Here is a 12,863-nt window from a genome sequence, read left to right as displayed (position 1 = left end):
AGTATGTGACTAGAGCATGCGCTTGTTTGTTCTTTCTGTTCAGCATTAATTTTCCCCTTATTCCAGTAACAGTAACTCAACTCTGCTCTTTTGTAATTTCCTGGGTTTTTTGGTTTGTTGTGTGTGGTTTTTTTTTTTTTTTTTTTTTTTTTTTTTGAGACTGAGTCTCACTCTGTCACCCAGGCTGGAGTGCAGTGGCATGATCTTGGCTCACTGCAAACTCCACCTCCTGGGTTCAAGCGATTCTCCTGCTTCAGCCTCCCCAGTAGCTGGGATTACCGGTGCCCATCACCACGCCTGGCTAATTTTTTGTATTTTTAGTAGAGATGGGGTTTCATCATGTTGACCAGGCTGGTCTTGATCTCCTGGCCTCAAGCAATCTGCCTGCTTCAGCCTTCCAAAGTGCTGGGGGTACAGGCATGAGCCACCGCGCCAGGACTTGTCTGTCATTCCTTCCTTCCATCCTTCTTTTTTCCCTCCCTCCCTCCCTACTCGCCCTTCCTTCCTTCCTTCCTTCCTTCCTTCCTTCCTTCCTTCCTTCCTTCCTTCCCTCCCTCCCTCCTTCCCTCCCTCCCTTCCTTCCTTCCTTCCTTTTTTCTTTCTCTAGTTCTATCTCCCAGGCTGGAGTGCAGTGGTGTGATGATAGCTCACTTCAGCCTCAAACGCCTAGTCTCAAGGGATCCTCCTGCCCTGGTCTCCCAAAATGCTGGGATTATAAGCAAAAGCGACCTTCCCAGCTCCAACTCCACTTTTGAGAAATGCTTCTGTACCACAGCAATAACTCTGACTACTTACAGGTTTCAAGTGAGGACTCTTCCATGTTTCAAGGGTAGAGCATGTGGCTTAGGAGAGGCCAGCCAAAGATGGCATTACCCTGGACACAGTAATTACTTCAGGATGGGCATGTGACCCACCAGGTGCCAGTTAGATGCAATGAGAACTTTTCTGAGTCTTTCTTACCACTGAATTGAGGTCTGGAAGGTTGGGAGGCTAGAGCTGCTACAGCATCTTACTAAAATAAGGGAAGAATCTTTAGGAAACCTATCACTATGAAAGTCAGAACAAAAGGATACAGCATAACTATGAGCTGGTAGCATCAACTGAGCTCCTGAATCATCACATGCCTAAGACTAGCCCTGGACAAACCATGAACCAATAAACTCCTGTCTTTATTTCTTTTTTACTTCAACTAGTTTGAGACATCTTTTTCTCTTACCATCAAAAGTTACCTCCTAAAGTGACTAAAATATTATTTTTGGCTACATCTTCCCCTTGCTCATTTCCAACAAACACATTTTCTTTTTTTTTTTTCCAAATCTTTTATTTTAGATTCAGGGGGTACCTGTGCAGGTTTATGATGGTATATTGCATGATGCCGAAGTTTGAGGGCACAATTGAACCTGCCACCTAGGCAGCAAGCAATAGGTAGTTTTTCAACACTTGCCTCCCCCACCCTATACCCTCTTATAGTCCACAGTGTCTCTTGTTCCCATGTTTATGTCTATGTGTACCCAGTGTTTAGCTCCCACTTATAAGTGAGAAGGTGTGGTATTTTGTTTTCTGTTTCTGCCCAAAAAATATATTTTCCAACGAAAATGATGAAGCCAGAAAGTATGAAATATATTGATTTAACAATTAGAACTGTTCTAATTATAATTGGTGTCAGTGCCTGTTTTCTTTTTATGATTGAATAATGATCACAGAGTTTTGCTATCAGATTTTGAGTTTGAATCTTGTCTGTATGATCTTAGGAGACTTTTCCTAATTTCAGTGTATGTCCTTACTTCAGTTTGCAAATAAGGATAATGAAAGCATTTACCCAATGGGGTTGTGTGGAGGATGAAAGAATACAGTGCAAACATCTTAGCCAAGTGACTGGCACTCAGTAAGTCCTCAAATTTTCACTATGATATTAATTGAAAGCCTAGCGTTTAGAATCTCACTGGTTTATCAATTCTTTTTCTGGTTGCTTTTTAGTGACTTAAATCCGAGATAAATAAGATTGGTGTCTCATTGGGTTAATATTTTTTCTAGAGAGAGTTAACTTGTGTGGCATAGGCCATCTCTTTATTGAATTAGCAACGACTATATTGGATTTCAGATTATCTGGGGCTGAGGCTAATATCAAATCCTACTGTATGTTTGTAGTTCCTAGGCTACAAGCCTACATACAGTACTTACTGTTTAATATGAAGTTTTATTTTTAACCCTTACATATAGTAAGGGTTAATTGTGCTATTTAATATGAGTTTTTATTTTTAACCCTTCCCTATTTACAGTCATGCTTTGCTTAAGGACAAAGATATATTGTGAGAAATGTGTTGTTAGGTGATTTTTGTCGTTTTGTGTACCTCATAGAGTGTACATAAAACCTAGATGGTAGAGCCTATTACACAACTAGGCTACGTGGTATAGCTTATTGTTCCTAGGCTACAAAACTATACTGGATGTTACAGTACTGAATACTACAGGCAATTGTAACAATGATATTTGTGCATCTAAACACATCTAAATATAGACAAGGTACAGTAAAAAAGATGGTATTCTAATCTTTTGCGACCATGTCGTATATGTGATCTGTCATTGACCAAAAATGCCATTAAGCAGTTCACTACTGTACTTTCTCTTTAGTTTTAAGTTGAATTCTTTATATTGATTGAATGACTTTTTGACATAGAAAATAAAAAGCATGAGGAGAAGCATTATTGGTTAACAAAATTAACTTAAAATCAGCAAAGTTTTAATGTTTCGTTCCAAAAAAAGCCTGTGGAAGATCAGTTCCACAACTGAAAGCTTTGGGCTGTTTCAGACATATGTCTGTGTGTACGCTGCGAAGGTGTTTCTCTTCACAGTTCCCCGCCCTCTAGTGGTAGTTACAATAATGCCATTTTGTAGTCCCTGTACAGGAAATGCCTCTTCTTACTTCAGTTACCAGAATCCTTTTACAGGAAGTTAGGTGTGGTCTTTGAAGGAGAATTAAAAAAAAAAAAAAAAAAAAAGAATTTTTTTTTTTTTTAAAGCATGATGGAATTTTAGCTGCAGTCTTCTTGGTACCAGCTTATCAATCCCAAACTCTGGGTGTAAAAGATTCTACAGGGGTAATGTTTTAATATTCTTATTATGCTTATTCTCTGTGATGCTTCTCTACCTTTACAGTAGTAGAATCCTTGGGGAAATCTGTAGAGGGACCACTTTCATTTTGAAGCTGCTGGCTGCATGTTTTAGCATGTCTCTTCTATTAGAGAATCCAGGCATGGCAGTTTCCTCCCCCAGTGTGCAAGGACCATCTTCATGCCTATGTCTGTCGCTAGGCATGAGGGTCTGTAGGGATGGGTGAGAAAAATGAGGGATGTTTTGGAGGCACTATAATACTGGGGAGGACAGTCTGCTAGCTGGTAGCTGAAAGGTCCTGGTTTACCTCAATATTTTTTAAAATAAAACTGTGCAGTAGTTTTTGTTATTTTGGGTTTCCCTCTGTTTTATCTGGTGTATGCTGCAGAAGTGAACTGCATAACACATTTAACTCTTAGAAAATGCATTTCATATATTTAAATGACAACTCTGACTCCTATAGTATGGGGGTGAAATAGATTGATTTTTTGAAAAGACGGAAAAAATAGATTAAGTGGCATTCAGGAGTCAAGATGTTGATTGTATTGTTTTAAATAGCATAGAAACTCCTGCCACTGGTTCAAAGGTAACATTTGGAATGACTGATGTGCTCTTTTGAGTTATCTACTTTAGTCTAGTGAAACATGATTTGAATACCAGTAAAAACCTATCTATGTTATTGCAAAGATGCATATAATAAGAGTTTGCTTGAAAAGATAAACTATCATAAACTTACTATTTTTTCTCAAATTCAAATTCTGATGTGGACACTAAGACTGTGATGCTACATTTTTGTGAAATGGGCATTATTTGAGGAAATAGGCTATCTCTACAGTATTTCCTAAGATACTGCAAATGTGTTAATATAAGAAGCAATTACACTAGCCAGCAGCAGGTTGCTAAGCCAGGGGGTCTGAGCTACAGACCTCTGATGTGGATGACTTCCTGCCCGGTTTGGCAGGAGCTGGGTCTCTTCCTGTGCAGCTTCCGAGCAGTTCCAAACACAACCAGGCATCTTCTGCTCCTTCCCACTCCCTTTCTTTCAAGCAGGATCTACCTATGTTTCCATAGCCTGGCATTTTACGATTTCCAGAGCTTTTTACCCAGTGAATTGACTTGGAATAAACTCTTAAATGTTATAAAGTGAGCCAAAGGGCACGTGGAAAGACATGGAGAGATACATGCAAGATCCTCAGCCCAGGTTCTACAATTTAGTGTGATGTTTCATTTGTTTTGGATCTCTGCTATTTTTTCGGAAAGAATGCTGAAAAAGATGGCTGCCAAAATATTCACACAAGTGAAACAGCAGGCACAAACCAGTATCCTCCATTTCTGAGCTCTGAATTGCATATTTTCCCACAAGTAGCACAATCACTTAAAACATTTTGGGAGTGGGAGATTAGATTACCTCATAGACACCTACTGAATGTGAAAGATAGATCTCCATGCGAGCAAATGGATGCATATATGAGATTCCCTGAATATCAAATACAACTTTCTTTAAAAATATTATAGCTATCTGGGTTTCTATGCTGTATCTCAGTGCTCAGTGTCATGTAACTGACACAATCACCTTATATTCTAATGGCCATTGCTTTTTTTCCCTCCCTGTTTCTGTAGCACTTTCTTATGCAAGGAGCTGAACAGTGATTAAAGGAGCAGGATGAAAAGATGGCACAGTCAGTGCTGGTACCGCCAGGACCTGACAGCTTCGGCTTCTTTACCAGGGAATCCCTTGCTGCTATTGAACAACGCATTGCAGAAGAGAAAGCTAAGAGACCCAAACAGGAACGCAAGGATGAGGATGATGAAAATGGCCCAAAGCCAAACAGTGACTTGGAAGCAGGAAAATCTCTTCCATTTATTTATGGAGACATTCCTCCAGAGATGGTGTCAGTGCCCCTGGAGGATCTGGACCGCTACTATATCAATAAGAAAGTGAGTTCTTAGTCAAGTTGCCTTCACTGCCTATTTGCTAATTGGTTCTGGGCTAGTCCCAGGGATGATGGTGAAGAAGGCTTGCCTCCTTCCCTCTGTCTAAAGTATCACTAAGATGCTGGATGGGCCTGACCATGTAATGGACCAATGATCCTAGAAGTCTTTTGGAAGCACTCATTTGAACCTGCATTTGTGAGACAGGCAGAGAACTGGTGAGGCATCCTCCAGCATGGGAATTAAGGAAGGACAAAAGCCTATTCACCTTCTTGAATATAAATTATATTCTTAAACCAAGTGTAAATTGACCCTGATTCCCTAATAATGTTGAGAAGCAAAAACTGTAAACTAGAAGTATATTTAAATTTTATTTTTTATACTTGCAGGACTAGTATCTAAATTCCTCTTTACAGTCTCTAGCTCTCCATAAGTCACTTTGATCTTCAGTGGGTTTCATTATTCCTTTATACCATACTTTCTCCTTTCTATTGCTCTCCACAGAAGAAGAAATAATAGCAGGTGACTTGTAGGTGCCAAATAAGATTCTGAGCAAAGAACACACCTGGAAAACCTTGAAGTTCTCATGAGAAAATTATCTAACCGAAAAAGTAATCAAAGCCTCAGTTTTGTGCTTTACATGAATTATAAATGCGGTTTTAAAATACTAACATTAAAACTTGATAAAAATGCTAAGAATTCCTATGGTATTGACCACAGATTTTCTTTGTAAACCTCATGTCATTTATCAACTTTAGGAAAGTTTATAGTGCTCAGAAAAAGAAAGCATCTATCTTCATGTCATTTGCTGGTAATTATTATGTTATACACTATTTTACAGGGCAATATTTATAAATAATGGTTTTACTTTTCTCTTAAATATTAAGAATATTCTTAATATATATTCTAAATTTTGTTTCATGTGTTGTGTTTTCTTTTTCAGACGTTTATCGTATTGAATGAAGGGAAAGCAATCTCTCGATTCAGTGCCACCCCCGCCCTTTACATTTTAACTCCCTTCAACCCTATTAGAAAATTAGCTATTAAGATTTTGGTACATTCATATCCTTTTTCAAATCGTCACTGAATATGATTTTCTTCTTTGACCAAGTTATTGAGCTACACATTTTCCAAAATATCTGTGGTTGGCAATGTTATGTGTTACTTCTTTTTCTTTCCTTTTACTCAACAGTTAGCATGTTGCAAAATGAGATCACAGGTAAGTGAATTACTTTTCCCCATCTTCTAAGTGTTTCTTCTCTACCCAACTCACTATTACTTCTTTCTTCTTTTTTCTTCTCCCTTATGAATTGCTTGCCACATCCAATCCTTTCTCATTAATTTTGACCATATTAGCAGGCTCTCCTCCTGTAAGTCTTCAATTGACAATGTTAGGTAAGGGAGTAAACTCCATAAGCTAATTTTCTTGACTGCCTTTACATTTGGAAAATAAATATGCATAATCTGAATTACAATTTTGTATGTTTTTGGCCTGAATCTTATGACTTTCTTCTATTTTAGGATTTGAAAGCTTTGAGTTAGTAAGTGTTTATAATTGTGTCTGTAGGTATAACACCCTTTCAAATATTTTTCAAAATTTGTTTCCCAACAGCCTTCCTATTGATCTTCTACTTTCTATTCTTTTCCTTCCTTTTTCTTTTCATCACCTGTTCCTATGTTTTATTCAAGTCACACGTCTTGCTACAATTATCCCTCTCCAAAGGATGAATATCTATCTATCCATATCCATTCCCATTTTAGTTTTTATACTCCTTATTTATGCAGCTGCTTTCCAAAAATGAGATTGATGACAGCTTGGTGGTAGATGGCAATTTGATTGATTCCTTGAAATCAAATAGAGTAGTTGGAAATGAGAGGTTTTATTCTAGGTCAGAAACAGTAGTCTTGTTGACAGCCAGTCTTGGGGATACCAATGAAGCAAAGGCTTGGAAGACTGAAGCTGTGTCGGGCAGGGGCATTTATAGGAAGAACACAGAAGTCATGGGACGGGGAGTGATCTGCTTCAGGAATCAGAGGTCAGGCAGGGGAACGGAAATAAAGCAAAGCCTCAGATTAGGACAGCATGTTATTTCTTCTTTAGAAAGAGACGTTGCTTGGAATTCCATGATGTGGTTAGCCCAGGGCCTGGTATTAAGGCTTTCAGTATAAACACTCTCCACCTTTATCACGCCTAGAAAATATTTGAATTAGGTAAGGGATGGAATTAAATTAAGTAAGGAATTCAGGAAATGGGATAAGCCTGGTACAGGGTACTTATGTCATTTCTGGATGGAGGGGATGTAAAGCATGTCCCTAGGCAAATACTGGTAGCATTTGCCTACCAGTATGGCAAATGCTGTCTTTAGAAGCATGACATTCTGTAAAGTCTCCTTTTAACCTCTAGGTTGTTCTTCTTTCCAAGTTTAGATGGATATCAACATCTTTTATTTGATGTTTATATTTCATGTTTTAAGATTTCATAGTTTCTTGGCATTACCTTAAGCAATAATGTTTTCTTACCTCTCTCTGTTTTCCAAATAAGAGAACCCAGTTGGATGTGGAGAAAAAGATGTCTTTGAGTTAGCATTAGAAATGAATAATAAAGTTGGTATTTACATTTGGGTCTCATGATTATAAATTATGATCTATTATTATGTTTCAAGCATTTGTAATCTGTACAGTGAATAAATCTCTGCATAAACTATTCATTATATTTTAAAATAATTGTATGTTCCTTATTCAAACGTAATTTATATTTAAATTACGTGAAAAATTCAGACTTCTGTTCCTAGTAGACATGGGGAAAATATGCATTAAATAAATAAGTGACTAGAAAGTCAGAGATTAGAGAATCAGATACAAAACAAGTGAAAAAATAAGTTTAAATGGATCAGAAAAAATCTTTCTTGTCATGCATCTGAATGATGAGATGGAATTAAGAAAACCCAATATATTTGCTTTTTACAAAAGCAGATTTTTGTCTTAAAACTTTTGTAATAGACCATGGAAAATCTCATGAAAACTATTGTCCCCACTTGAAAAAAAAATCCTAAGAGATTATGAATCCCCATTAAAATCCCCTGGAAAAGAGACTCCTAGTGGTAGAGGGTAAGGGCAGTTTAAGAAATTCCGATCAGAGAATCTGAGTACTAGGGACACAGTTTTTGCCAGGACCTCTCTAGATATTCAGATACAACTTGAATCTGTGGGCTTGTATTTGCTTCCCGGGAACTCACACTCCAAAGGCTGAAGTCACTGGGAGGCCTGAGGTGATGCAGGTTGAAATGTGAAGCCAGTCAGGCTAATCTATTAAGGTATGCCAAGCTGAGCTGTTGACTCTCTGAGAAGTTTACAGATGGCTTAGAGTCACAAATTTCTTCCAGTGTAGAAAATTAGATTTTAAAAAGTCTCTAATTTCCTGATTTAAAGCGTTATATTTCAGATGTCTCACCTTGGAGCAGAGATATAACAAAAGGCAATGAGGCTGATAGTCTAAGATACATGAATCCTTCCATGTTTTGGTGATGCAATTGATCAAATAGCCTAGTAAACTTAGAGGTATATGGATGCTGTAGTTAGTAATTGATTTTCACAATAATTTTGTCCTTTATTCCTCATGTTGCAAACCCTAGACTCAAATCCTGATTTTCTGACTTCAAGTACAGTGTCCTTTACTGTAAGTTAAAAATGTTTGGAGAGATGGTCATGGTTGTTTGGCCACAGTTGCGAGGTCATTGTGTATTTATTACCACTAGTTTATAAACCGACAAAAAGTCATTCATGTTAAAGAAGTTTGTTTTTAAACTTGGACTAATACCTCCATTTCCAACAAAAAGCTTGACTTATTTCTCAAATAACTGTTATCTATTAGGGGTTATTGTGTAGCAAATTAGCTTTTTGAAAAATTTATTTTGGCTGAATCAGAAATTATGCTTATGATATTTTAGCAAGGGTGCATTTTGAAAACTGAAAATTCTTCTCATGTGCCTAGTGTCTTATTTGATATTTAAATAAAACATGATTTATTTTCTAGATAAAAAACAAGTTAAAAATGATCTATGCTCCTAAAGTTCCCTGCCAAGGTTTTAAATGTGTTTCCTGTCAGCTTTTATTATTTTAAGTTAATATATGCACACTCCTCTAATTTATCTTGCATTTGTTACTCATTTGTTCATTTGCAAGTACTTACTGAGTATCTACCATGTGGTAGATATTCTTGTAAGCATTGGGATGCAACATTGAACAAAATGAAGTTCCTACTCTTATGTGAGTGTGTGTGCGTGTTTGGAAGAAGAAAGACAATGAACAAATACATCGAATGGAAGCTAGTGAAAATAAATTAGTGTAAAAGGGAGGAGTGACAAGTGTAGTTTTGGATTGTATGGCCAGTAAAATCCTTTCTGAAAAGGTACCAGTTGAGCAGAGATCTGAAGGAAGCAAAGGAGAGTGAGACATGGGAATCTAGGGTTAAAGTCAGTTCAAGGAGAACAGCAAGTATGAAGGTAAAGTCTGAAGGTGGGGGTGCAACTAGTATGTTTAAGAATCAGCAAGCAGACCTGAGTGGCTGGAGCAGAGTGGGAAAGGCAGGAAGCGAGGAGATGACATCAGTGGGAGTGAAGGTCAGGGGCTAAAGTTGTAGGTGAGATGCAGTGGGTCGTTGTGAGGACACCACATTTACTCTGAATGAGACTCCAGGAGGGTTTTCAGTAGCAGGGTGTCATGACCAGACTCACATATTTAAAAGGTCCTCTGGTTGCTTCATGGAGAATAGACTGCATAAGGGGAAGGAACGAAGCAAGGAGACTGGGACCGACTGTCATTGTGGAGGCAAGAGAGCGTGGTGGCTTGGACTATGGTGGAAACAATGACGGTGGTAAAATGTCATCAAATTTTGAGGTATTTTGCAGAAGAGCTGACAGGATTTTCTGAGCAATTGGTTGTGGGGTCTAGGGGGAAGGGAGGGACTAAGGATGATTCCAAGCATTTAGTCTGTTCAAGAAAGAAAAATGGAGTTGTGTTGACTGAGCTTGGGGCAACTTGAGTGAACCAATTTGGTGGGTAAGATCAAGGGCTTGGTTTTGAACATGTTATGTTTGAGACACCTATTAGACATCATTGGAGAGTGGAGGAGTTAGGTGGCTGTGCAAATCTGGAGTTCAGAAAAGGGTTGAGCTGGAGGTGTTCAGCTTTGGGAGCTCTCAGTGTATGGCTGGTATTTAAAGTCACGACATGGGACTAGGCTGCCAAAGAGCTGAGACCCTCGCTCCAGATCACACTAGTAATGCTGAACTACCTATCATTTGAAAATGGTAGGAAAATGGAAAACAAAGATTTGGTATCAGAAAACGTAGATTCAAACCCTATCTCTAAAATTTACTTTTCAGCTATATGACCTTGGTCCAAGTTACTCCAATTCTTTCTAATCTCATCTTCTCTATCTGTAAAATTATAATCACAGTTTAGACATTAATAATGATAAAATCTGTGACAAGTATCTAGCACCAGATCCCATCCTAGTGCTTAGTAGGTACTCAATAAAGGGTATCTATGACACTAATAGCTAAAATTCTAGGAGCAACTGCTGTAAGATTAGCAAAAAGGAAACTCTCGTATTGCATAAGGAATTGCACAAAGAAATTTATACAAATCACTACTCTGACTCTGCAAACAAAATCTTTCTATAGCACCAGAGTTTGGACCTGCAAGTGACCCAAACAATGTGGTCAGTCCTGTCTCATTTTGTAGATGAGTTCACTGAAACCCAGAGATATTTAGTTTTTTCTAAGGCTACATTTTCTGTCAGTGGCAGAGCTAAAACTTCAGACTGGGCTTTTTGATTCTCGGCTCTTAGCATTTTGCAACCAATAGAAAAAAAAATGATTTTTAAACTCTCGGATTTAATGTATTTGGGACATTGCCAGTGTTCTTGTTTTATGAATTTCTAAGGTGCTTCTTAGATGCTCCAACTTACTAATTCATTACATGGTGTCCATACCAAGACATAAAATATCATGGTTTTCTATGAAAAGAAATATACAGGTTTATATGAAAGCAGATGACACAACAGTTTCTCTTTCTTTTGTTTTCAGTGCTCATATGTTATCATTTAGTTATCTACTGGCAAATAGGACTTTGTTCATATTAAAATTAAACAATCCAATATTTAACACTGTATATGTTATGTTTACTTAATTTTTCTGCTGGCTCAGAAATATGCACTGGTATATAGGAAGAGACCTATTCTATTCTACTTCAAATTATACATTTTTACATTAGAAAATCTCTAACATTAGGCTATCTTCTACTTGTAGTTTATATATAGGTTAAAAATTCCTCTACAACTTCTCTGAATATTATACATTATTACAAAGTCTCTGAACAGAGCATAATGTCTTTTCCTTCCTATAGAATAACAAAGAAAGGCCCTATAATTTTATACTCAATAAATGAATTATTAATGGTAATAAACTAATAATTATTATCTTAGTGGATAATGACTGTATACTGTAAGAAAAGTATTGTCCACATTTATATAAGCAGACTGAGCCTCAAAGAATTAAACAAGTCACTAAAGCCCACACAGCTGATAAGGGATGTATCTGATCCGTGGTTCATTGCTCTAAATCTCACGGTGCTTCATCCTCCATCTATGGAGACAGGGGTGGGTGTGCCAGTGTTGTGATGATCCAGGCTCCGTGTCAAGGGCTACTTAAACAATTTTCAGTAAAAACTTGAAGAAGTGTTTCTTCATCATGTACTCATAGGAAATATTTTACATTTGCCAACTCTCAGGTTAGTATCAATCAATAGGTTTACCCACTTTTATTTATACCTGGCATAAAGGAATTAATAGATTAAAAAATATCTTTGTCCCCTGATATTATATAAGGTTTATCTGCCTCTATTTTATTTTACATTGCAAAGTTCTTAAAGCAACATTGTTCCAGGATATAGTGTTCTTTTGAAAAATGTCCTCTACTTTATGACTTGGATTATATATTTAAAAAATAATATAGGATGTATGCATTTTGCTGCTAGTTTGAGCCTTTTGAAATCTGCCTTGATGTGGAGTTTCTATGCTTTTTTGATGCATGGTATCACCAATGCAAAATTCATACCTACATTAAATACTTTTGTATTTGAGTATTTTTAAGATCATCTGAAACTATTTCAGTCACTCACCAGAATCCAGGAATTTGTAAAGTATGTGACTGATGAAGTAAATTGACAATGATTTAGAAACTTAATGAATTTTAAACCTTTCTATTTAGAGATACCTATCAAACCGCAAGTGTAAAAACTTGACCCTAGTTATTTACTTTTTTCTATTAAAAGCAAAATTGTTCTTTTTGTGTGTCAGAATTTTTAACTTAAGTGTATACTTTTATTAAAATGATAGCCATGACGTGGGCCCAGGGGGCAGAGCTTTCAGTGAGCCGAGATCGCGCCACTGCACTCCATCCTGGGTGACAGAGCGAGACTCCGTCTCAAAAAAAAAAAAAAAAAAGATAGCCATGAAATAAGGAAAATGCCTGTTTTTGACTTGTTATCAGTGACTAATTAGAAAATAATTATTTCTCTTGTTAATTAATATTGAAATATATATTTTACCTTATTATATATAACTAAATTATACCACTATAAAGAATAAGTTTTTAAGTGTCATAAAACCATTGCCGAGTCCATTATGCAGCATAATCACATTAGGCTGTTAATTTCCACCTTATATTTATCTTATATTTTACCCTCAAAAAATGTAGAAACTTGTGTAAACAATATGTATATATATTTTAGACAGAGTCTCACTCTGTCACCCAGGC

General features: G+C 37.0%; 1 protein-coding gene across 3 annotated transcripts in view; it reads left to right on the top strand.

Annotated features, from left to right (window-relative positions):
• Window positions 1–1,788: 1,788 nt before the first annotated feature.
• Window positions 1,789–12,863, top strand: part of SCN2A (sodium voltage-gated channel alpha subunit 2) — a 113,012-nt gene continuing 101,937 nt past the window's right edge. The window contains exons 1-3 of one of the 3 annotated variants that reach the window (XM_033231266.1): window positions 1,789–1,885; window positions 4,732–5,049; window positions 5,987–6,105. In XM_033231266.1, the coding sequence (XP_033087157.1) occupies window positions 4,783–5,049; window positions 5,987–6,105 (386 nt within the window). In that variant the 5' untranslated portion in view covers window positions 1,789–1,885; window positions 4,732–4,782. Of the gene's footprint in view, window positions 1,886–2,991; window positions 3,099–4,731; window positions 5,050–5,986; window positions 6,106–12,863 lie in introns of those variants that run through there. The other 2 variants (XM_033231268.1, XM_033231265.1) reach the window with 2 other exon arrangements.

This window comes from Trachypithecus francoisi, unplaced genomic scaffold (assembly GCF_009764315.1).
Source record: "Trachypithecus francoisi isolate TF-2019V2 unplaced genomic scaffold, Tfra_2.0 Lachesis_group13, whole genome shotgun sequence".
NCBI classification, from domain to species: Eukaryota; Metazoa; Chordata; class Mammalia; order Primates; family Cercopithecidae; genus Trachypithecus; species Trachypithecus francoisi.
Note: the sequence above shows the minus strand (reverse complement) of the source record. Positions and strands in the feature narration are given on the sequence as shown.